Below are 26,068 nucleotides of genomic sequence, written 5' to 3'. Positions count from 1 at the left end.
ACATCTACCCTTGCCAGGTACTGATCATACCATTACTTTAACAAGAGAAGCGTTTTACTTTGATAAACTTGAATTTTGTGCCCAAACTGCTGTTTAGATAACGTCAAGTTCAGGTTGTCGTCTATGTATTTTCTGTGTATCATTGTACTGACTACAGAGGTAAGACTCCCATGGTTTTAACATATATGATATTAAATATCTCGTATATATACATCTCATATTACGGGTTACATATATATACCTATATGAGAAGCCTAACATTGAGAATTCCTCACTAATAAATATTTAAACATGAATACATTTAATTCCTAAGGGCCCAACGTCAGATCCGGCAATTTTCCGTCAGGACGGAGAAGGGCACCTAAAGGGTCCTTCCGTGTGCGCTGACGTCATCACGCACGTACGCTTAATGGCTCCTTTGAATGAAAATAGGAAGGGTCGTCGCGAAAGCAGGCTGGTTTTTTTTTAGGGACCGCAGACGCGTCCCTGGATCGTGTTGGGTGTTTTTTTTTCTAGCCGTTTCCACGCGGTGTTGCCGGCGGGTCGCGGTTGTTGAAGGGCGGGGGCAAAGGTCAGCGGTGAAGATATGTCCTCGGTCAGGCAAGAAGGTAACCGACTGTGCCGCGCTACCCGCCGCGTTATCCTTCAAGCCAACAGCAGGTCATTCTCACGCAGCGCGCATATATCCCCGTGCGTGTGCGCGGTGGGACGAGTGCTCCCAATAGGTTACTTAGGACCACCACTCTTTCCCAGCCATTAAAGCAACCTGCACGTATTAGCTAGCCCTTAGCTGACACTGCGACGCTCCTTCACGTCTCCGGGTGTTCATGCCAACGCCTGGTCCTCCCGGAGGCGTGCTCTCGTTTGAGCCCAGCGGTTCTCTTCGTACACCGTGGTGCAGTTGTGAGCCCGTGGGAATAAGGGGAAGGGTCGGGTTACAGTCTTGGCAACAAATGCGCATTATTCCGGCACCCTGTAGCGCCACGGGGGGTGCAAAGAAACTATGCAGGGTTTCCATCCCAACACGTCACTGCACCAGGTGAACTCGGCTGATTCGGTGACCGGCAGGAAGGACAACCTGCATATTGTGCCACCAGCGTGAGAAAATCATAACAGCATCTAAATCGCTTCAAAAATGCTGTGCAAAGCAATTTTTTTTGGGTCAAAACTCGTTTTTAAATAGAAATATTGTAACGTGCATGGATAAGTAGACACGTTGGCCGCTGGATGGCGGGCGGTTAGCGATGTCGCCCGCGGTGCGGGGCGATACGGGTTCGCTTCCCGGCCGCGGCAGTTCCTGTGGTTGCCTCCCGATTTCGCTACGTTGGTGTCAGAAGTGGGATGGAGCGACCGTAAGGCAATCGGAAGCGTATGCGCCCTGAGGCGTGAAGGAGCTGATATGCTTAAGCGCGGGGACGCGCTTCCCGAAGGAGGGGGGTAGTGTAACGTGCATGGATAAGAAGACACGCTGGCCGCTGGCTCGCGGGACTGGCCCTTTAGTGGAGCGGTTAGCGATGTCTCCCGCGGTGCGGGCGATACGGGTTCGCGCCGCGGCAGTTCCTGTGGTTGCGTTGTCCCCCGAATTCGCTACAATATGCATTCTATCAGGAATGAACACCAAACTGCACTTAATATTTAATCTCACGATGCAGGTTTTTTTTTGATACATGCTCATCAGATCAGGAACAATTCATGTGCCATGGAGGCCCAAGTGTATGCATATTTTCTTTCTGACTGGACACTAAACCAGTTTATTTCACTGACTCGCACACTCATTGGACAAGCGAAGACAAGGCCTAATTAGTGAAGTCAGCTGGTGTAGTGTTGGAATAAAAACCTGCATACGCATGGATATGGCACATGTTATAACACGGCGCTAGATCCACCAGTCACTTCGGTCGCTATACTTGGATGAAGGATTGCTACAGTTTACATTTGTTTTACACATTTCTCACATCAGGTAAGGACAGAATCATCTTCGTCACCAAGGAAGATCATGCAACACCAAGCAGTGCTGAGCTTGTAGAGGAGGACCCTAATGATCCTTATGAAGAGCGAGGTGAGGAGCCGCCATGGTACCTACAGAGAGTTGCTGCTCTGCATCAAACTTTCTGTTGGGTGACTCAGAAAAAAATACCTGTCTAGTTATCACTAACCTGTTCCTTGACTTGGCTAATCAGCCTGACTGGTATAGGACCACCTTGTGTGCTATACTACTGAGCAGTCTTAACAGCTGTGTATGGTGTTTCAGACTTTGTTGTTCATACCCATTCATATTTGCACAATTGAACATTATCTGCACTTAATATTGAAATATTGGTGGTATACCTGTTCCAGCTAATATAATAATATCAGTGCTAAGTGATGTGGCTAAACATGTTATCATCAAGTTAATCGATTGATTTTCCTTCGGAATGAAAGATGATTAATCAAGGCTAACTGCCCTTTAAAACACTTTTTTTCTTATTCTGAGCATGATTATTGTAATTAATTCAAAGCAAAGTCAACCATAAAAGACAGAAGACAGTCCGGAGGAATTAAATTCTTTGTTGTTTTTTTAAATACAATAGCCATACTTGAATGATAAAGACCAACAAAATTTGATTTAAACACAGATTTAGTAACTATCTCATAGTTTAAAAATGTTCACCGATCAGCCAAAACATTAAAACCACCTGCCTAATATTGTGTGGGTCCCACTCGTGCCACCAAAACAGCTGTGACCCATCGAGGCATGGACTCCACAGACCGAGGTCTGTGGTGGTGTCCTGTGGTATGTGGCATCAAGACATTAGCAGCAGATCTTTAAGTCCTATAAGTTGCAAGGTGGGGCCTCCATGGATTGGACTTGTTTTTCCAGCACACCCCACAGATGATCGATAGGATTGAGATCTGGGGATTTTGGAGGCCAAGGCAACACCTTGATGTCTTTGTCATGATCCTCAAACCATTCCTGAAAAATGTGTGCAGTGTGGCAGGGTGCATTATCCTGCTGAATGAGGCCACTGCCATCAGGGAAAACCGTTACCATGAAGGGGTGTACTTGGTTTGCAACGAAGTTTAGGTAGGTGGTACGTGTCAAAATAGCATCCACATGAATGCCAGGACCCAAGGTTTCCCAGCAGAATATTACCCAGAGCATCACACTGCCTTGGCCAGCTTGCCTTCTTCCAATAGTGCATCCTGGTACCATCACTTTCCCAGGTAAATGACGCACATGCACCCAGCTGTCCACATGATGTAAAAGAAAATGTGATTTATCAGACTAGGCCAGCTTCTTCCATGGCTCCATGGTCCAGTTCCCATTGTAGGCACTTTCAGCAGTGGACAGGGGTCATCATGAGCACTCTGAGTGGTCTGCAGTTACACAGCAAGCTGTGATGCACCATGTGTTCCGACACCTGTCTATCATAGCCAGCATTACCTTTTTCAGCAATTTGAGCTACAGTAGCACTTCTGTGGGATCGGAACGGACGGGCTAGCCTTTACTCTCCATGCGCATCAGTGAGCCTTGTGCCCCCATTATCTTGTCGTCGGTTCATCGGTTGTTCTTCCGTGGACCATGTTTGGTAGGTTCTGACCACTGCATACCAGGAACACCCTACAAGACCTGCCGTTTTGGAGATGCTCTGACCCAGTCGTCTAGTGATCACAATTTGGCCCTTGTCAAAGTCGCTCAGATCATGCTTGCCCATTTTTGCTGCTCCAACACATCAACTTCAAGAACTGACTGTTCACTTGCTGCCTAATATATCCCACCCCTTGACAGGTGCCATTGTAATGAGATAATCAATGTTATTCACCACCTGTTGGTGGTTTTAATGTTTTGGCTGATCAGCGTGTATGTTATTATACATTTTGGTGAGTCTCGGTGAGTTTGAGAAGCTCTAACTGTCATCACATCTGACCCTTTTACAATATGACTGAGTAGCCTCTGAAGTTTGAACTTTACAGAATGACCTTTTGTAAGCTGACTTCTTCTTCTCATGCCAGGCCTTATTCTTCCCAATGGCGAGATTAACTGGAACTGTCCCTGCCTTGGTGGGATGGCGAGTGGTCCCTGTGGAACAGAATTCAAGGAGGCCTTCTCCTGCTTCCATTACAGTAAGGAGGAGGTGAAGGGCTCCGACTGCCTGGAGCAGTTCAGAGCCATGCAGGAATGCATGCAGTGTTACCCAGAGCTGTATCCTCAGGAAGACGAGAAGAAGTCACAAGGCAAATCTGCTGAAACAGACCAGCTGAATGAACAAGAATCAGCCATGGAAGAAACGTCCCCTCCCCTCCCCGCCTCTGCCCCTGCGCAAGACTCTGACCCCACATCTCCATCAGCCCCTGCCGACGCCAAACCAGCCCCCTCGGAAGGCTCGGAGGAGAGCTAATATTGACCCCGTGTGAACCGCAAGGCACATGTCATCAATAATATAATGTATTTATCCAAGAAGTGAAGGTGCTCCTTTTTCTTATTGATTCGGTGTGAGGAATGAAAGATGACAAGCTGTTCCATCCTTGACAGACGTTTCCAGCCGCTGGGCTTGAGTAAGACGAGATGAGACACTCTCTCATCTGCGGACCAAACTTAGTACACACACTGTGAGGTGTCGCGCACATTTCCCACTTCGGTCTGGTGGCAAACAATCCCTGACTCCTGTGCCGCGTTCGCAGTTACATGCTCTGAAACTGTACGATTGCAGTAAAAACCGTGAAAACGTTTTTTTTACACTACGTACTGCATTTGATTTCCATGACCTTTTCCGTTCAAGCATCTGTCTGTCTTCCAGGTTTTATTTATTTCAGATTTAAACTGGCAGCTCACAGATGGCTGCAGCATATCGCGAGTACAGTAGTGACGCCGTTTGACAGTGGGGATTGATTTCACTTGATGACCAGGAATTCAGACTCTGACAAGATCTTCTCTTGTTGACGTTTTCAGATGTGTTACCATGGATTAAAGCTGTGATTCTAAAGATTATCATGCTGGTTAATCCATCAACCCCCTATGCCTATGGTGATACTTGAATTGGGGCTGGATCTGTCCAAATCCTGTGAATGTGTTTAGGAAAAGAAGAGCTGCCGGCGCTGTTATGTCAGTAACAGTCCTGCAGCTGAACCACACACGTTGCTTAGATGCACATTTTAGTTGTGTAGTAGAAGCTCCTCTGAGTGCGGACTGTCCTTCCCATCTCGTAGCTACCACAGCTGTGTCAACCTTACCACTACCTGTCTTACGCTTGTTTGTTTTATGTTTCTTTTTTTTTTAATTTCCGTGGAAATTTACACCAGTCAATAACCATTCAAATGTACCTATGGAGGATTCCAGATTTGCTGTAGATTTGCTATTCCAAGCAATAGAAAGTACAAAAAAAAGACATGTGTGGGTATCCAGGTAGCGTAGCAGTCTGTTCCGTTGCCTACCAACACGGGGCTCGCCGGTTTGAATCCCCTTGTTACCCCTGGCTTGGTCGGGTGTCCCTACAGACACAATAGGTCGTGTCTGTAGGTGGGAAGCCGGATGTGGGTATGTGTCCTGGTCGCTGCACTAGCGCCTCCTCTGGTCGGTCAGGGGCGCCTGTTCGGTGGGGGAGGGGGAACTGGGGGGGGGGGGGTAGCGTGATGCTGCCGCGCGCTACGTCCCCCTGGTGAAACTCCTGTCTGGTGAAAAGAAGCGGCTGGCGACCCCACATGTACGGGAGGAGGCACGTGGTAGTCCGCAGCCCTCCCCGGTTCGGTAGAGGGGGTGGAGCAGCGACCAGGACGGCTCAGAGAGCAGGTGATTGGCCAGGGTACAACTGAGAAGAAAAAAGGGGGAAATTCAAAACAACATATGTTGTGCATGGTAATCTTCAGGATTTTAGCTTTAGAGTGTGACTGTAAGACAAGATTTAACTGTAAAGCAGTGGGCCGAAGTGACTGTTGTATGAACATTTATGATAAAATTATATTTCTTGTGTGCTTGAGAGGCTTTCTGTTATGAAACATCCTACTTGTCATATCCATAAAATGACAACTGCTCTACTGACAATACTATAAACTCATCTAGACTGGAGGAGAAACGTTTGCAGAACTAACCAAGTGAACACCGTCTTAATAAGAGATGTTGGGCGTCCGGGTGGCGTGGCGGTCTACTCCGTTGCCTACTGACACGGGAATCGCTGGATCGAATCCCCGTGTTACCTCCGGCTCAGTCGGGCATCCTTACAAGCACATCTGGACATGTCTGCGGGTGGGAAGCAGGATGTGGGTATGTGTCCGGGTCGCTGCACTAGTGCCTCCTGTGGTCGGTCGGGGCGCCTGTTCAGGGGAGAGGGGGAACTTTTCAAGATTCAAGAGTTTTATTTGCCACGTACAAAGTACAAGTCCCGAGTGTAGTGAAATGACAAAAGGTACGAGCTCCAAGATGTGCAAACAACAGGTACAACAATTTGCAATATACAATTTACAAGCAACAGCTTAAGAGCTCTCCGTAAAAAGAAAACAAGACACTTCAGTAAAAGCACTTAAAAATAGAAATCTGAGGTATGTGTACTGAAATATGAGGTATGTATGTACATAATGAGTTATGTGTAGTCGGTTACCTTACTGTGTGTGTGTGTGCGCGTGCGTGCTTGAGCATGGGGGGGTAGTATGGGTCAGCGAGGGGCCCCGGTAAGGTCAGAGTTTCACAGTCCTGATGGCCTGAGGAAAGAAACCCCATCTCAGTCTCTGTATTTGCAGCATGACTGCAGAGGCGCTTGCCTGACCGCAGCAGCTGGAACAGTCCGTTGTTGGGGTGGTGAGGGTCCTTCATAATCCTGTAGGCTCTGGTTCGGCACCTCTTGGTGTATAAGTCCTGCAGGGTAGGGAGCGAGTTACCAATAGTGCGCTCAGCCGAACGCACTACTCAATGCAGAGCTTTCCTCTCATGGGCGGAGCGGTTTCCAAACCAGGCAGAGATACATCCCCACTGTCCCAGAGTATAAGGACTGGAGGATCTTCCGGGAGACTTTGAATTTCCTCAGCTGCCTGAGGTGATGGAGGCGCTGCCTTGCCTTGCTCACCAGAGTGTCTGTGTGTGAGTGCCATGTGAGATCCTCTGTAAGGTGGACTCCCAGGTATTTATACCTGCTCATCCTCTCCACAGTAGTCCCATTAATCCTTAATGGTGAGTACATCCTCTGTTGTTGTTGTGCCCTCCTTAAGTCCACAATCATCTCCTTAGTTTTGAAGACGCTGAAGAGGAGGCTGTTGTCCTGGCATCAGAGTGATAGAGCAGCAACTTCCTCTCGGTAGGCTTTATCGTCGTGATCGGAGATCTGACCCACCACCACTGTGTCGTCCGCAAACTTGATGATGGAGTTGGAGCTGAACCTGTCCACACAGTCATGTGTGTACAGGGAGTACAGTAGGGGCCTGAGGACGCAGCCCTGGGGGGGGGGGGTCCTGTATTCAGAGTAAGGGAGCTGGAGGTGTGTCAACCCACCCTGACCACCTGGGGCCTGGCGGTTAGGAAGTCCAAGATCAAGGCACACGGGGGTGTTCAGTCCCAGTTCACTCAGCTTGCCAGCCAGCCTGGTGGGGACTATGGTATTGAAAGCTGAACTATAGTCAATGAACAGCAATCTCACATAGCCCCCCTTCCAGCTGTCAAGATGAAAGTGTGGTGTGCAGTACCTGGGAGACAACGTCCTCTGTGGATCTGGTTGGACGATAAGCAAACTGCAGCGGGTCCATGGAGCAGGGGAGGAAGGTGCAGGTGTGGTCTTTTATCGGCCTTTCTGAGGGGGGGGGGGTAGAGTGATCGTTCCACGCGCTACGTCCCCCTGGTGAAACTCCTCACTGTCAGGTGAAAACAAGCGGCTGGCGACTTCACGTGTATCGGGGGAGACGTGGTAGACTGCAGCCCTCCCTGGATCGGCAGAGGGGGTGGAGCAGCGACCGGGACGGCTCGGAAGAGTGGGGTAATTGGGCAATTGGCCGAACGCAATGGGCAACGTGGTACATGCTTTGAATAGATGTCAGTTACCGGAGTGGAGAGCAAGGTGGAAGAAAGGGGTGCCGAAGATGGCCCAAAATATTCGTCTCTCACAGTTCATAACTCCCCAAAATATTCGTCTCTCACAGTTCATAACTCTCTCTTCACCTCCGTCAAAAACCAGCCGAGACCAGCGGCTACCCGACTCGGCGGCTCGCCCGCCGTGCTGCTAGCATAGCATGCTAACTCTCGCCAGACACGCTGTTCTCTCGGCGGTAAATCGCTGGGTGCCTCTGGGCCCATGCCCTGTGGGCAGAGTTGGATTACACAGCGGTTCTGGCGTGTATACTGACCCAGTGCTGGACCCCAAAACAACCTCGGAGGACCAAGACACAGTGAGGCATCAGTCTCGCCTCGGCCGGAACACGAGGGAAAAGATGGCGGGCGGTAATCCCGCTGCAGGAAGTTCCGCCGTTCGAAGGGGGCGGGGCTTCCAAACAGAACACGCCTTCTTCATTAGTCCTTAACGCGCCTGAAACTTCTGGATTTTACGCCCATGAGAATTAAAAGAATTCCACATGGCTTTTTCCAGTGCCGCTTCTCACGTGGTTGGAGATGTTAATCATTATTTACCCATCCACACGAGATGCGTCGTTGTTTAACTGAGCTGGGCCTTACATGGCCCAGCATCAAGAGGTCAGAGGTTCGAGGCAATGTTTGTCCGCGTCAGGTAATCAATAATTACCAAACAGCTGATCCGTGGCTTTTCATTGGTGGATTTCGGACGGCCAAGCAACCAATGACAGAACCAGAACCTGAGAGGTCCCTCACAAGCCCCCCCCCCCCCGCTCCAAATCCCTACAGGTCCTTGTTACAGTGAACTACATTTCTTCCCAGTGGTGGTCAGCTGCAGTGGGGTTCACCGCCGTCTCTCTGCACAGCTGGTAGCGTGGTAGCAGAGGCCGAACAGGATGTCCACGTTGAAGGAGCTATGCGCCGGCTTGCCCCTGGACCCGGTACCACCGAACCGTGGTAGAGACCCCCGAGTACCACACGCACCAGCTCGGACCCCCAACCTCACCGCAGAGGAGGAGCGGGTGAGTGTAGGCAAACATAAAAATGGGTTGACGTGAAGGTGGAGACTACCTTTTGTAAACTTTAAAAGAGGAAGATGTAGGTAGGTTAAGACTAATGAGAACACACTCTCAATATCGTCGTAATGCATGATTCATGTGGTTTACAGGGTGGCTGACAGTCAAATCTTAGTGTTAGGGGACGTCCCGGTAGCGTAGCGGCCTATTCCGTTGCCTACCAACATGGGGATGGGTGGTTCGAATCCCCGTGTTACCTCCGGCTTGGTCGGGCGTCCCTGCAGACACAATTGGCCGTGTCTGCGGGTGGGAAGCCGGATGTGGGTATGTGTCCTGGCCGCTGCACCAGCGCCCCCTCTGGTCGATCGGGGCGCCTGTTCGGGGCGGGGGGAATAGCGTGATCCTCCCACGTGCTACGCCCCCCTGGTGAAACTCCTCACTGTCAGGTGAAAAGAAGCGGCTGGCGACTCCACATGTATGGGAGGAGGCATGTGGTAGTCTGCAGCCCTCCCCGAATCGGCAGAGGGGGTGGAGCAGCGACCGGGACGGCTCGGAAGAGTGGGGTAATTGGCCGGATACACTATTACTACTACTACTACTACTACTACTACTACTACTACTACTAGTTTGGGAGGAGGCAAAAAAATCTTGGTGATCAAAATAAAAAATGGCAGTGACCTTCTTCAAATTTTAATTATGAGATGCCCATTATGATCAAGTCGCGAGATTACGGCACAATATTGGAGTCAGCGAGTTGTTCACTTGGTGTCACATGTGGACGCACGAATGTCATGACATATTTCGCACTGTTTTGGCTATGGCGTCACTGAAAAACTCAGGCTTTTGATTCTTTGCCCAAACCCGGAGCAAAGGTCAGAGTCAATAATTAAGTGAGATAAGAGGGCTGCTCGATCAGTTAGATATGGAGAGAAAACAGAAACAGAGACACTGTGAGTAAAACATTGAGAGAGGGGTGAAACATTCATCATGCTCTTGCTTTTATACTGTTCCTTTGCACCATTCTGCATAACCCAAACCTTTCCATCTGTCTAGCTGGCCTTGAGGAACGCCTTGCGTTATTTTCAACCAACCCACCATGCGACATTAGCAGCTGAGTTTGCTCAAGAGCTGCGGCAGTATGGACACATCTACATGTACCGTTTCTGCCCCACCATGCCCATGAGGTGAGGCAATTTAACAATCCTCCCTGGCTAATCTATCCGCAAACTCGTTATTCCCTTTAAAGACATGACTGTGTAGGATTTTATCTGTTTAGCGGTTGTGACAATATATGCATGTGTTTCTATTTTGCAAGAGCGTACCCAATAGGCCAGTACCCATGTCGCACACAACAAGCAGCCTCCATCATGCTCATGATCATGAACAACTTGGACCCGGCGGTTGCACAGGTAAGCACCAGATGGAAGTTCGTATGAGCTTACTAAAGCTCCCTACAACCCACTGTCAAGTCTTGGGAATAAGTCTCCCTATAGCTGCTTCAGAATGTTAATGATCTTTCATGATCCACCCGCTTCCGGTGTGGGCAGCGCAAATTCACGTTTGTGGCGGCCTCAGCCAGTACCGTCCATGCAGTGTCTTTGTCCACGTATGTGCCAAGTTTGTCTTGGTTTGATGGCAGGGAGAGCTGGCGCTGGATTGTCTAGGAGAGCTTGGTCTGCTGTGTCCTGTGGGCCCAGGGACCACGGCCCTGCCTGGAGCTGTGCCCGAAGAGGTAACACAGAGGGCGGTCTCACAGGACGCGGAAGTGGGGCAGGCTAAGCTAACTGCTAGCCCATGCAGACCGGCAGTTCTGATAACACCAAGGGCGGTCTGGCGGCGGCCTCGCCTAACTTTGACTGTGTTTTTAGTATCATCATATGGAGTGCAGGGAGGTGTGTTGAAGGTGTCTTGCTGGGAGAGCTAGTGTTGCATCGGCTGAGGGAGCCTGGTCTGCTGCATCCTGTGGGCCCAAGAACCACGACCTTTACCAGAGCTGCGAAACACCAAGGGTGGTCTGACAGGACGCGGAAGCGGGGCAGGCTAAGCTAACTGCTCGACCATGCAGACCGGCAGTTCCGATAACACCACATGGGCTAGCAGTTGCTTCCCATAGCCCAACACCCAGGGCGGTCTGGCGGCAAGCGGCCTCGTCTAGTGTTTACTGTTTTTAGTTTCGTTGTGTGAAGTGTAGAGAGGTGTAATGAAGGTGTCTGGCTGGGACAGCTGGCATTGGATCGGCTGAGGGAACCTGGTCTGCTGCGTCCGATGGGCCCAAGGACCACGGCCCTAACCGAAGCTGCACCCGAAGAGGAAACACCAAGGATGGTCTGACAGGATGCAGAAGCGGGACAGGCTAAGCTAACTGCTAGCCCATGCAGACCGGCAGTTCTGACAGTCATCCTAGCTGGCGTTCATTCTCCTGCACAGTGATTTTATGTGTGTTAGTTTGGATATACATATGTGTTCTTGTAGTTTTTGGTTGTGTTGTTGTCTTTGTGTTGCACTGTTGTGGGCTGGGGGAAACGATGTGTCGTTTCATTTCATGTGCGCAAGTGCATGAAAGGAAATGACAAATAAAGTGTTCCTGATTCTGATTCTGATTTTTCTTTCAGTTTCCACAGGAGCTTGTCACCTACGGAGGGAATGGACAAGTGTTTAGTAACTGGGCCCAGGTAAGTCCTAAGTCCGCGTGTCTTCATATAAGAGCTTTCATAGTGCTATGACCTGAAGGTAAATACACAAATCAGCATATGTTTTTCTGTTCACACGTGAATGTGTATGTGTGTGAGTGCAGTTTTGGCTGGTGATGCACTACCTGAGCGAGATGACAGAGGAGCAGACTCTGGTCCTGTACAGCGGCCATCCCATGGGCCTGTTCCCCAGCCTGCCCTCCTCACCTCGGGCCATCATTACCAACGGCATGGTAACCGAACCGCTGACACCGGCACATGTTACAGTCACACTTTCTTCAATCACTTTGATTCTATCACACGATCTTTCTGTTAACCTTTATCGCTCTGCTTCTCTCAGGTCATTCCAAATTACTCCTCCAGAGACCAGTATGAAAAGATGTTTGCCCTTGGTGTATCCATGTGAGTTTGCAGGGGCTTTTCATTTGCCAATGAGTTGTTCAGTTGTTCGGTACCATTTGTAGCATGGCAGAAACAAGGAAGTGTTGCTCTTTTTACGATGTGGTTGCAGGTTTATGGATATAACCACGTCTCTTTTGTTCGTCCATTCCCAGGTATGGTCAAATGACAGCAGGAAGCTATTGCTACATCGGGCCTCAAGGGATCGTGCATGGCACAATGGTTTGTCAAACACTGAAGAGCATTCATACTGCGCACACCCCATTGTCTTTTCACAAGGCCTTTGCAAAAGTGTATTTTGTCTCACCACCCTTTTTGTTCATGGTAACCCTTCATGTTACAGGCCGTTCATTACATGGTAATAACCTAGTAATATAAGGGTATATAGATGTAACTGAACTACGATGAGTAGAAATTACTGAGTAATGTACAGTAAAATGGGGGATTCTCTATATCTCTGGTTCGCTTCCTTGTCTTTATAATGTGCCATTAAATGCAATCGACATCAAACACCGTATGGGATAAATGCACAAATCACATTGTACCAAACACAAGTACTCTGAATCCTGGGGCGTCCTGGTAGCGTGGCGGTCTATTCCGTTGCCTACGAACACAGGGATCGCCGATTCGAATCCCCGTCTTACCTCCGGCTTGGTTGGGCGTCCTACAGACACAATTGGCCGTGTCTGCGAGCGGGAAGCCGGATGTGGGTATGTGTTCTGGTCGCTGCACTAGCGCCTCCTCTGGTTGATCTGTTCGTGGGGGGGGGACTGGGGGGAATAGTGTGATCCTCCCACGCGCTACGTCCCCCTGGTGAAACTCCTCACTGTCAGGTGAAAAGAAGCAGCTCTGCAGCCCTCCCTGCCTCGGCAGAGAGGGTGGAGCAGCGACCGGTACGGCTCGGAAGAGCGGGGTTTGGAGACGTGTGACAGGAATAAATAGCAGTGATCTGTTAAACCTGATTATAAGGTGAATATTGGACGTGGTGTTATCTTCCAGAACATTCTATATTCACCTTATAATCAGATGACTCAGTAATTACCAGTCATCATTGTTCGAGTACACCTATTTTACTCATATGTGAAGTAATACTTGGGGTAGTATTGGTCGAGGATCAATGACCACACCGGGTTATAGAACTCAGGTTTAATCGTGGCTCAGTAGGCAGACGTAATAACCATACATGGTAGTGGTGTAACCATAATAACAGTCCGGGTAGTACATAACACCTAGTGTAGTTCCAGTGGATATACATGGCGTTATATTACTACATCCCCCCTGTTTAGTTTTCAATTTTTACAGTATCAAAATATAAACATATTCAGAGCCCTCCTTTTGTGTGTGATTGTCTCTACTCATAGTCCTTGTAGTGAGCTGGTTTGGAAACAGCTCTTCCATATCTTGTGCGTACTGTCTTGTGTGTTTCACAGGTTTGGCTGGAAGAAGTTCCAGCTGCATGAGTGTCCCGTTGAGGTTCTGTGAAGCGGGTTCTTGCGCTCCTCAGTGCATGGGGGTGGTGAATTTCCCGCAGGTGGCACCTGCCACGTCTGAGTTTGTTCCCATTTGATGTTTGCACAATGTAGCTCCTTGGCTCATCGCACTTTTGTACGACGGTGGCTGGATACCAAGTCCCTTTTTCCTTGTTCAGGACAGATACGTGCTGTCCGGGACCGAGTGGAGGTAGTTCTCTGCCGCTGCTGCGGTCATGATGTTCCTTCATGTTTGCTGTTCTCTGCTCCAGGTGGAGTCGGTTTTCCTCCTTGCCTGGGTCCCCTCGACTCGGCAGCAGGGTGGTGACCGGCCTTCCGAAGATCAGTTCTGCTGGTGACGGTAGTTTACTGTCGATGGGTGTTGCTCTGACCTGTAGTAAAAGCTGCAGGAAGTTCCGCCGTTCGAAGGGGGCGGGGCTTCCAAACAGAACACGCCTTCTTCATTCGTCCTTAACGCGCCTGAAACTTCTGGATTTTACGCCCATGAGAATTAAAAGAATTCCACATGGCTTTTTCCAGTGCCGCTTCTCACGTGGTTGGAGATGTTAATCATTATTTACCCATCCACACGAAATGCGTCGTTGTTTAACTGAGCTGGGCCTTACATGGCCCAGCATCAAGAGGTCAGAGGTTCGAGGCAATGTTTGTCCGCGTCAGGTAATCAATAATTACCAAACAGCTGATCCGTGGCTTTTCATTGGTGGATTTCGGACGGCCAAGCAACCAATGACAGAACCAGAACCTGAGAGGTCCCTCACAAGCCCCCCCCCCCCCCCCCCGCTCCAAATCCCTACAGGTCCTTGTTACAGTGAGCTACATTTCTTCCCAGTGGTGGTCAGCTGCAGTGGGGTTCACCGCCGTCTCTCTGCACAGCTGGTAGCGTGGTAGCAGAGGCCGAACAGGATGTCCACGTTGAAGGAGCTATGCGCCGGCTTGCCCCTGGACCCGGTACCACCGAACCGTGGTAGAGACCCCCGAGTACCACACGCACCAGCTCGGACCCCCAACCTCACCGCAGAGGAGGAGCGGGTGAGTGTAGGCAAACATAAAAATGGGTTGACGTGAAGGTGGAGACTACCTTTTGTAAACTTTAAAAGAGGAAGATGTAGGTAGGTTAAGACTAATGAGAACACACTCTCAATATCGTCGTAATGCATGATTCATGTGATTTACAGGGTGGCTGACAGTCAAATCTTAGTGTTAGGGGACGTCCCGGTAGCGTAGCGGCCTATTCCGTTGCCTACCAACATGGGGATGGGTGGTTCGAATCCCCGTGTTACCTCCGGCTTGGTCGGGCGTCCCTGCAGACACAATTGGCCGTGTCTGCGGGTGGGAAGCCGGATGTGGGTATGTGTCCTGGCCGCTGCACCAGCGCCCCCTCTGGTCGATCGGGCCGCCTGTTCGGGGCGGGGGGAATAGCGTGATCCTCCCACGCGCTACGCCCCCCTGGTGAAACTCCACACTGTCAGGTGAAAAGAAGCGGCTGGCGACTCCACATGTATGGGAGGAGGCATGTGGTAGTCTGCAGCCCTCCCCGAATCGGCAGAGGGGGTGGAGCAGCGACCGGGACGGCTCGGAAGAGTGGGGTAATTGGGCAATTGGCCGAACGCAATGGGCAACGTGGTACATGCTTTGAATAGATGTCAGTTACCGGAGTGGAGAGCAAGGTGGAAGAAAGGGGTGCCGAAGATGGCCCAAAATATTCGTCTCTCACAGTTCATAACTCTCTCTTCACCTCCGTCAAAAACCAGCCGAGACCAGCGGCTACCCGACTCGGCGGCTCGCCCGCCGTGCTGCTAGCATAGCATGCTAACTCTCGCCAGACACGCTGTTCTCTCGGCGGTAAATCGCTGGGTGCCTCTGGGCCCATGACCTGTGGGCAGAATTGGATTACACAGCGGTTCTGGCGTGTATACTGACCCAGTGCTGGACCCCAAAACAACCTCGGAGGACCAAGACACAGTGAGGCATCGGTCTCGCCTCGGCCGGAACACGAGGGAAAAGATGGCGGGCGCATTGAGTCTGGGGTCGCTGGTGGTTTCCGTGCGGAGTGCGTCCTGTTTCTCGGGAGAGAAGTTTATCATTGCAACAGTGAGCATCTCTGGATCCTCGACTTCTGCCTCTATTCCGTCAATGCGCTCGTCCAGCTCGATGTTGCTCTTGTTCTCAGGGTTGGGTAGTCGGCTGAGTGTGTCTGCCAGGACCATCTGGTTTCCTGGTCGATACGTGACCTCGTAGTTGTATCCTTGTGTTTTTATCAGCATTCGCTGAAGCCGTGGCGGGGCGGCATGCAGTGGCTTTGTGCATATGGTAACGAGGGGTTTGTGGTCTGTAACTACAATGAATGACTTCCCATACAGGTAGGTATGGTATCGCTGCATTCCATAGACTATGGCCAGCATTTCTCGCTCTATGTTGCTATACCTGGATTGGCAGTCGTCCAGTGTCTTTGAGCCAAAAGCTATGGGTCTTTTGTTCTGCACTAATGCCACGCCCAGTCCTTTCTGTGATGCATCGACCTCAAGTGTCAGAGGTGTGCTTGGATCATAGTACTTCAGGCAGTCATGTTCGTTGATAACTGATTTCAGGTCCTCAAAGCTCTTTTGGTGGTCAGTATCCCATGTCCAAGGCACGTCACTTTTCAGCAGCACCCTCAGTGTGTGTGCTTTGTCTGCGAACTTTGGGATGTAGGGTGACAGGTAGGTCAGCATCCCCAAGAATCTGCTCAGTTCATCTTTGTTCTGGGGTGTCGGCATTTTCTTGATGTCCCTGATTTTGGCTGGATCAGGTTTGATACCTTTGTCTGTGTACAGGTTGCCAAAGAATGAGATGCTTGTCTGTTTGATTGTGCACTTGTCACTGTTGAACACAATACCTGTCTTGGCTGCTCTCTCCATCAGGTTGGTCAGGTTCCTGTCATGCTCCTCTTCGCTTGCTCCGTAGACTGCGATATCATCGGCTATGCTGACGACACCATCGAGCCCCTCCAGGATTTGGTCCATCTTTGCCTGGAAGAGATCTTGAGAGACACTGAGACCAAATGGCAAACGTTTCCAGCAGTATCTACCAAATGGAGTTCGGAATGTGGTTAGCAGTTGTGACTCTTCCTCTAGGTGTATTGACCAATATCCAGCTTTTGCGTCAAGTTTGCTGAATATTTTTGCATTTGCAAACTTCGGGTTCAGTTCCTCCACAGTAGGAATCTTGTGTGGGCATCTCCTAAGGCTGGCATTAAGCTTTTGGGGGTCTAAGCATATGCAAAGGGAACTGTCTTTCTTTGTGCTGTATGCCAGACTCGAGCACCAGTCTGTGCGCTGTTCTACTTTTCTTAACACATCTTGTTCGACTAGGTTATTCAGTTCATCTTTCAGTTTGTCTTTGATGTGAATGCTGCACTTACGTGGTGGGTCTATGAATGGTTCAGCATCCTTTTTCAGGAAGAGCTTGGCCTTTCCACTGAAGTTGCCAATTTTGTCAAACTGGTCTGGGTATGCTCTCTTTAGGTCTGCACTGTTAGATATGGTCATTTTGGGTTTTGTCTGTCTTGTGTTGACTTTTTTCTGGTTTGCATGTCCTTTCTCGGTCACTGCATCTACACTGACAGTCACTAGGTTTAACAGTTCACATGTTGGCAGCCCAACTATGGCTGGCCCTGGTACGTCTACAACATAGAACTTTGCATTGATCCATTTGGATTCTTTGTACTGGCATGGAATGTCAATGGTGCCTAGGCAGGGGATGGCGTGACCACTGTATGCAGATAGCCTCCTGTTGGTTTTTTTCAGTCGTTTCTGGGTGCATGCATTTTCACCGTACATCTGCTTGAAGGTACGCAATGGGAGTGTGTTGCCTGACGCACCTGTGTCTATCTTCAGACGTAGTGTGTATCCACGACCAGGTAGGTCGGGTGGTGTCACCTTCAGGACTGTGTATGCCTTCTCTCTGGCCGGCTTGCTGTCTATGCTATGCATGCACTTTTCACTGATAGTTATGGAGTGGAACTGTTTCTGGTAAGTACTTTCGTTCTCACTGTCTGTTTCACTGCTACTCTCTACAGCATGTATGCGAGTCCTGCTCTGTTGCTTTTTGTTTATATAGGTTTTGTGCTTGTGCTGTTTGTCTTGTGGTGTGTGGGACTTACTTCCCCCGCTCCTGCTCTGGCTGGAGTGTTCCTGGCGCTCTCGTTTGGCCTTCCTGCAGCACCGCTCCCAGTGACCTTTTGCAGCACACGCATTGCATTCATCATCATATGCAGGACATCGACGTGGTTTGTGGCTTCTCCCACAGTTACGACATATGCGGTCCCTGTCCACAGCGTGGATTCTCTCATTGTGTGACAGGCTAAGTTTGTCTAACTGTTCATTGCCTGCTGTCAGGGCTTCATATTTTCGTCCCTCGGCCAGAACCTCTGCTAAGGAATATCCTTTTGGTTTGCTGTATAGATCATTCCTCAGGGCATCATGGGGAGTGCTCGCAATAATAAGCTCAATCATACGCTCGTTAAGCTCTTCGTCTGAAAACTGACATTTCTGTGCTAGTGTTCTGGCTCTGGTCACAAAATCATCAATATTCTCATCTGGTTTCTGTCTGTGTTGCATCAGTTGCAGTCTATGGATTCTGAAATTTACGTTCAACTTTAGCTGTTTTTCAAAGAAGTCCCATAGTTTGGCAGGCTTTTTCTTTTCATCATCGGTGAGACCACTGGCATTCAGTCTTTTTAATCCTTCATCTCCGATTCCAAGACATATTTTCCTAGCTTGTTTAGCTGCATCATTTATTTCTTCATCTTCTAAATACAGAGTCATTTTCTGTTTATACAGTGAAATTGCCTCACCCAGGTCCGGGTCTGACCAATTCATCGTCGGTAGATGCGATGCCATGACGTCTCCTGTTACTAGCTAGCCAGTTAGCTTTGCGGCTAGCTCAGCTCCGGCGCACTCTTGCTTGAATGATGACAGAAATTATCCACGGACAATTTTATCAGTCTATCTTCGTTCTTCATAGAGAGTACTTTACCGCTGCCACCATGAAGTAATACTTGGGGTAGTATTGGTCGAGGATCAAAGACCACACCGGGTTATAGAACTCAGGTTTAATCGTGGCTCAGTAGGCAGACGTAATAACCATACATGGTAGTGGTGTAACCATAATAACAGTCCGGGTAGTACATAACACCTAGTGTAGTTCCAGTGGATATGCATGGCGTTATATCACTAGAATATGCAACTTAATTATTTCTGCATAGTGAATGGTCTGTGATTCACCTTATTGATAATAAGATCCCCGTGGTGCGTCGTTATTTTTGGTTGATTTGATCTGTTTTATCGTGTGTATGGTTTATCCCCTCTTTTCTCTTCTTCTTCTTCCTTTTGCGTAGCTGACAGTGCTGAATGCAGGGAGGAGGTACCTGGGTTCTGGAGACTTGTCCGGCCGGGTCTTCGTGACGTCTGGCCTCGGGGGGATGAGTGGCGCTCAGGCCAAAGCGGCTGTCATTGCCGGTTGTGTGGGGGTCATCGCAGAGGTTTTTTCACGCTAATGCTCACTGCCACACAGGTTGATCAGTGTTGGGGGGGGGGGGATAAAAGATGGCAGCAGGTGGTTGGGGTGTTTTATCGTGCCTGTGAACACACACTGTAGGTGGACGAGGCTCCTCTGAGAAAGCGGCATGAGCAGGGCTGGCTAATGGAGGTAACCGGCAGTTTGGACCATTGCATCAAGAGAATCAGGTAACGGGTTCATGCGTACGTGACAATTCACCTCATCAATATGATTTAGTGAGTACGACTGTGAGTGTGCCTGTCTGTGTTGGTGCTGTACATATTTGAATGTTTACATGTGTAGCATGTTCATCAGGTTGTTCATGCTACACAGTAAATATGCAAAGACGTGGTCATTTTAATTGGCCGACACTGTCTTTCTCTAACCGGCAATTATATGCCATCTGATGTTTTGAATGTTTATTTATATATTTTGCTGGTGTTCCTCTTCTTCACACCGTTCACACATTCATCTTCCCACACCGGAAAAGATGGCGGCATGAATTCACGTTTGCGGCAGCCTCACCCAGTACCGTCCATGCAGTGTCTTTGTCCATGTCTGCGTCTAAGTTTGTGTCTTTGTTTGATGGCTGGGAGAGCTAGCACTGGATCGGCTGGGAGAGCTTGGTCTGCTGCGTACTGTGGACCCAGGGACCACGGCCCTGCCTGGAGCTGTGCCCGGAGAGGAAACACCGAGGGCCGTCTGACAGGACGCAGAAGCTGGGCAGGCTAAGCTAACTGCTAGCCCATGCAGACCGGCAGTTCCCACAGTCATCCTGGCATTCACTCTCTTGGACAGTGATTATTTTTGTTATGTTGGATATATGTGTTTTGTACTTTATGTAGATTTTTTTGTAGTTTGGATATGTTTGTGTCTTTGTGTTGCACTGCTGTGGGCTGGGGGAAACCATGTTTCAGTTCATGTGCACAGGTGCATGGAATGAAATGACAAATAGATATGCCTGATTCCATTATCCTCCAGCTCCTCTTAGCTCTAGAGAACAAGCGTCGGGATGTAGTCCGTAGCAGCATTAACCAAGCTCTTTCAATCATTCACTCTGATCCTAACAATTTTTGACTCTGCCAGGAAGTGGTTGTTATTATTTTGTGTCTTACAGAGAGGCCAAGAGCTCCAAGACTCCTCTCAGTCTGGGTTACCATGGGAACATCGTAGACCTCTGGTGAGCGAAAGATAAAAATCCCTTCATGCCAAGGCCTGGCCCAGACCAGTGACTAGAAAGTCGCCCCCTGCTCTGATCTACTTGTCACTGCCACCACAGCGCCGCTCCCTCAGTCTCTGTCTGCTGTGTTCCCTCGCCAGGGAGAGGCTGTTGCTAGAGTATGAGAGGACGGGAGACCTGCTTGTGGACCTGGGCTCAGACCAGACCTCCCTTCACAACCCTTTCAGTGGAGGTTACTACCCAACCCAGCTCAGCTTCCACCAGGCAAACCAGCTCATGACCACCGACCCCAACCGCTTCCGCACTGCAGTCCGGCAGAGGTCAGAGACGTAACCCAGGAGAATGGTATTATGCTCTGCAGTGGGATACCGGTTCCATGTAACGGTGGGTGTTTTGCATACTGTTACAGCCTCTGTAGACAGGTGAAGGCCATCAACAAGCTGGCTGATGCAGGCATGTTTTTCTGGGACTATGGCAACGCATTTCTCCTGGAGGCCCAGAGAGCTGGTGAGCTCTGCAAAGCATTCACTTGCTTGCACATGTGCACGCATGCACACACACACACACACACACACACACACACACACACACGGACACGGACACAGAGCAACTATCAGTAAAAGTATTTCAGTGCGATGATCAATTGCTTCAAAAAGAACGTTTGTTAAGTGTTCATCTTGTCCCTTCAGGGGCAGAGGTTGGGAAGACCGGGGCTTCAGCAACTGAGTTCCGCTACCCCTCCTATGTCCAGCACATTATGGGGTAGGTCATACGTTCTAGCATACGGTCTACAGGATTTCTGGCACGGTTGACAGGTGGGGGGTAGAGTGCACACAGTGCACAGTGTCATAGGTAGGTGCAAGAGTGGACCAAAAAACACAGATGCCGAAAAATGGTCTACACACTGCACGTAACACGGTCACCTGGTGAAATGGTCATGTGTAACAAACACTGAGTATTACAGACGGGGTGCTGACTTCATTATTGTGTTTATACACTGATGAGTCAAAACATTATGACCACTTGCCTAATATGCTGTTGGTCCTCCATGTGTCGCCAAAACAGCACCAACCCGCTGAGACATGGACTCTACAAAGCCCCTGATGGTGTCCTTTGGTATCTGGCACCAAAACATTAACAACAGATCCCTCAAGTCCTGTAAGTTGCGAGTTGGAGCCACTGTGGATCAGACTTGTCAGTCCAGTACATCCCACAGATGCTCAATCAGATTGAGATCTGGAGAATGTGGAGGCCAGGGCAACAGCTTTAACACTTCATCATGTTCCTCAAACCGTTCCTGAACATGTGTAGTGTGGCAGGGCACATTATCCTGCTGAATGAGGCCACTGCCATCAGGGAATACCATTACCACTACCGATACCATAGGTGGTACGTGTCAAATTGATGTCCACATGAATGGCCAGACTGGGTTTCCCAGCAGAACATTGCACAGAGCATCATACTCCCTCCACCGGCTTGTTGTCTTCCCATAGTGCATCCTGGTGCCATCACTTCCCAGGTAAATGGCACACACATACATGATCATCCACGTAACCTAAAAGAAAATGGACTCAGACCAGGTGACCTTCCACTGCTTCAAGGTCCATTTCTGATGGTCATGTGCCCATTGTAGGCACTTTTGATGGTGGACAGGAGTCATCATGGGCACTCTAACCGGTCTGCGGCTATGCAGGCCCCATATGCAGCAGGGTGCGATGCACCATGTGTTATGTTACATTCCTCCCATAACCATCATTACAATTTTCTGTGACTTGTGCCACAGTAGACCTTCTGTCAGTTCAGACCAGACGGGATAGCCTTTGTTGCCCTCGCTTATCGATGAGGCTTGGGTGCCCAACACCGTGTTACCGGTTTGTGGTTTGTCCCTCCTCGGACCACTGTCAATAGGTACTCACCACTGCTGACCGGGAACACCCCACAGGCCTTGCCATTTCAGAGATGCTCTGACCCAGTCGTCTGGCCATAACAATTTGACCCTGGTCAGAGTCACTCAGATCCTTACACTTGCCCATTTTTCCTGTATCCAACACGGTAGCTATGACAACTGATTGTTCTCTTACCATCTGATCTACCCAGACCTTGACATGTGCCCTTGTTTGGAGATGATCAATGTTATTCAGCTCACGTGTAAGTGGTCATAATGTTTTGGCTCATCAGTCTATGTAAGTAGGAGGAAAACAGCAGTAGGCTAATTGGCCCTTGATAGGGCAAACATTGAGGTCTTCAAAACAGCTTGAAAGAGCAAGTCCCCCCCCCCAAAAAAAAAAAAAACTAAACAGATGTTTATTCTTCCAGACACAGCGGCTATAATCGCTTTCCAATTGCATCCTTCTCATAGGGACATTTTCTCACTGGGCTTTGGGCCATTTCGCTGGGTGTGTACCTCCGGTGATCCCCAAGACCTTGCAGTAACTGATGAAATCGCTGCCACTGTCCTGGAGGAGATTGGTGCCAATGTGAACGAACGCATCAGGCTGCAGTACAACGACAACATCCGCTGGATCCGAGAGGCTGGAAAGCACAGCATGGTCAGTGACTCTCTGGACGGCCTGTTCACTTCGCGCCTGCAAGGTGGGCAGATGGCAGATCATTTAAAACACAGATACGTGCTCAGATTGCTTCTATTTGTTCTCTGTTTTAAGGTGGTGGGATCCCAAGCCAGAATCCTCTACTCAGACCAGAAAGGCAGAGTCAGCATTGCGTTGGCCATCAACCAAGCTGTTGCTGATGGAAGAGTTTCAGTAAGAGGCTGTTCTGGCCAGTAGGAACAGCTTTTCATGAAGAGTTTCAGTAAGAGGCTGTTCTGGCCAGTAGGAACAGCTTTTCATGAAGAGTTTCAGTAAGAGGCTGTTCTGGCCAGTAGGAACAGCTTTTCATGAAGAGTTTCAGTAAGAGGCTGTTCTGTCCAGTAGGAACAGCTTTACATGAAGAGTTTCAGTAAGAGGCTGTTCTGGCCAGTAGGAACAGCTTTTCATGAAGAGTTTCAGTAAGAGGCTGTTCTGTCCAGTAGGAACAGCTTTACATGAAGAGTTTCAGTAAGAGGCTGTTCTGGCCAGTAGGAACAGCTAGGAAGTCAGTGTTGAGTTAGGGAGGGAGGTGACACCCCAGTGACAGCATGCTTGTTGCTGTGTTTAGGCTCCAGTGATCATCAGCAGAGACCATCACGATGTCAGTGGGACTGACAGTCCTTTCAGAGAGACCTCTAACGTGTATGACGGGTCTGTCTTCTGTGCTGGTATGTGCTTGCATTTCCAGTACACTTCTGTATTTCTTTTATTGCTCATTACCATTTGATTAGAGAGATGCCAGCCTAAAGTAAAGTGGCTGGAACTGGAAATGACCCTGGGTGTTCTGATAGTTCATCCCTGCTGCACATCATGAGCTTACAACGTTTGCAACATCCAGCTCACAACTTGTGTTGTGTACGAGTCCCCCTTTTTCAGTTGCAACAGCTCGCCTGTCACTCTCCGTCTTCTTTGTGAGAATAGTGTGAAATGAGTCAAAGTGACGGTTGTTTTGTGTCTCTGCTTTAAAGACATGGCCGTTCAGAACTTTGTTGGCGACGCGTTCAGGGGCGCTACATGGGTGGCGCTGCACAACGGAGGAGGCGTTGGCTGGTAAGGCAATCGTACATGCTGGCTATGTATGAAGTGGGTGGCACAGTGGTTAGCGCGGTCGCCTCACAGCAAGTAGGTCCTGGGTTCGAGCCCCGGGGTAGTCCAACCTTGGGGGTCATCCCAGGTCAGCCTCTGTGTGGAGTTTGCATGTTCTCCCCGTGTCTGCGTGGGTTTCCTCCGGGGGCTCCGATTTCCTCCCACAGTCCAAAGACATGTAGGTCAGGTGACTCGGCCGTACTAAATTGTCCCTAGGTGTGAATGTGTGTGTGTGTGTGGGCCCTGTGATGGCCCAGCAGCCTGTCCAGGGTGTCTCCCCGCCTGCCGCCCAATGACTGCTGGGATAGGCTCCAGCATCCCCGCGACCCTGAGAGCAGGGTAAGCAGCTTGGGTAATGGAAGGATGGATGAAGTGTCCACTGTCGTGATTCATCACAGCGATGCTCTTATCCAGACCCTGTTTATATTTGGCTTTATGGTCTGGTTATCCACCTACTTCTCGTCAGTCTCTCATTCTGTCTCGTCCTTAATGTCTTGGCAGGGGCGAGGTGATTAATGGAGGGTTTGGATTGCTTCTGGATGGATCAGAGGGCGCAGCGAAGCGTGCCAGTCTAATGCTCAACTGGGATGTCTCCAATGGGGTGAGGGGCATAACTTAAGTGAAATCCAAGATATCTTATGTCACTCAAATTATACTACCAGGATGCCGTCGGTGTCGTTCTCAACTGTATAAATCCCGGGTGCCGTAGGTGGCTCGCCGCTGTTGGTCTGGGAATGTAAACGCCTATGAAACCATCCAACGCACCATGGAGGAGAACAGGCAGCTGCGCGTCACCATGCCCTTCCCCGTGCAGGAAGACCATGTGCTGGACCGTGCCCTACAGGGCTAGCCGGGGCTGCGCTACAGGGTCACCGCTAGCTGCACAGCAACCACACCATGACGTCATTTCACAGCATTATACATGACCTAGACTCTAGTTGGGACAAATCAATCCAATTTCCATGAAAATATCACGTGTTGAGAGTTAATGAATTAACAGTGATGATGTCATGTTAGCTGTGTGCCTAGCCACTTAACCAGATCTATGAGAAGTACACATGTCTTTTATTGTGTTGTGCTGAACATTAAATTCTGAGCTTGAATGAATTTTAAACCTTGTGAGTCGCAGCCCAATACTTTCTCAGTTTATTGTGGCGAGGAATTTTAACATTAATTTGGTTTCGCTTCTTTTTTTAAGCTACTTTTTTTGTTACTTTTTGTTACTTTCTTTGTTATTTTCTTTGTTTTTTGTTTGTGTTTGTTACTTTAATTGGTTTTGTGGGTTTCCTCCGGGGGCTCCAGTTTCCTCCCACAGTCCAAACACATGTAGGTCAGCTGAATCGGCCGTACTACATTGTCCCCAGGGGTGTGTGTGTGTGTGTGTGTGTGTGTGTGTGTGTGTGTGTGTGTGTGTGTTGGCCGGGCGGCCTGTCCAGGGTGTCTCCCCGCCTGCCGCCCAATGACTGCTGGGATAGGCTCCAGCATCCCGCGACCCCAGTTGGGATAAGCAGTTTGGATAATAGATGGATGGATGGATGGTTTTTGCTTCACAAGTAAATGACACGGTGGTCTGAAAGTGCAAAACACAAGATTTCACAAAACAAATTCACAAAACCTAACCATGATGTGCAGTCAGGGGAGGCAGGGTAGGCAGTGCCTCACCCAGGCTAATAAGAAAAAAATGAAATATCATGATAGCTCCAAAAAAAATTTTTTTTAATTTTTTTTTAACTTTAATTTGTTAAGATTGTTGTAAAAAAATCGTGTAAAACTTGTTTTTATCGATAAAAGGCGTGCCCTATTCAGGACGGCTTGCTCCCAAGGCTAGCATTCGTGAATGCCAGCTGCTGAGGCAGAGTCTGCTTGCCCCTCTCTGGCACAAATACAGTTCACTGCCTACCCAGCCATGCACCCCACTGCACGTTACTGATACCTAACCACATTCAGCAAAAACAATTTAACAAAACCGAAAATACAAAGATATTTCACCAAGTTTTTTCCATGTAGAGACTATATACGTATATATATATATATATACACTACCGTTCAAAAGTTTGG

General features: G+C 49.3%; 2 protein-coding genes across 4 annotated transcripts; both read left to right on the top strand.

Annotated features, from left to right (window-relative positions):
• The first annotated feature begins 446 nt into the window (after positions 1-446).
• On the top strand, positions 447-4,736 carry chchd4b (coiled-coil-helix-coiled-coil-helix domain containing 4b). 2 transcript variants are annotated; one of them, XM_056272981.1, is made up of 3 exons: positions 447-608; positions 1,961-2,059; positions 3,994-4,736. In XM_056272981.1, exons 1-3 carry the CDS (start codon positions 587-589, stop codon positions 4,377-4,379), a joined length of 507 nt encoding a protein of 168 aa, XP_056128956.1. In that variant the 5' UTR covers positions 447-586; the 3' UTR covers positions 4,380-4,736. The 2 variants fall into 2 exon arrangements, with proteins under 2 accessions (XP_056128956.1, XP_056128955.1); XM_056272980.1 differs by lacking the exon at positions 447-608 and having other exon boundaries at positions 1,855-2,059.
• Positions 4,737-8,856: 4,120 nt separating this feature from the next.
• Positions 8,857-25,124, top strand: uroc1 (urocanate hydratase 1). 2 transcript variants are annotated; one of them, XM_056273940.1, is made up of 19 exons: positions 8,857-9,045; positions 10,093-10,223; positions 10,355-10,448; positions 11,652-11,711; positions 11,834-11,962; positions 12,070-12,131; positions 12,284-12,350; positions 18,996-19,139; positions 19,256-19,344; positions 20,274-20,336; positions 20,477-20,656; positions 20,746-20,843; positions 21,026-21,098; positions 22,696-22,885; positions 23,000-23,098; positions 23,493-23,592; positions 23,893-23,974; positions 24,512-24,611; positions 24,720-25,124. In XM_056273940.1, the coding sequence occupies exons 1-19, from the start codon at positions 8,920-8,922 to the stop codon at positions 24,858-24,860; spliced, it is 2,028 nt and encodes a 675-aa protein (XP_056129915.1). In that variant the 5' UTR covers positions 8,857-8,919; the 3' UTR covers positions 24,861-25,124. The 2 variants fall into 2 exon arrangements, with proteins under 2 accessions (XP_056129915.1, XP_056129916.1); XM_056273941.1 differs by lacking the exon at positions 18,996-19,139.
• The last annotated feature ends 944 nt before the right edge of the window (positions 25,125-26,068 follow it).

This window comes from Lampris incognitus, chromosome 2 (assembly GCF_029633865.1).
Source record: "Lampris incognitus isolate fLamInc1 chromosome 2, fLamInc1.hap2, whole genome shotgun sequence".
Lineage (NCBI taxonomy): Eukaryota > Metazoa > Chordata > Actinopteri > Lampriformes > Lampridae > Lampris > Lampris incognitus.
The sequence above is the reverse complement of the archived record's forward strand: the minus strand, read 5'-3'. Positions and strand labels throughout refer to the sequence as shown.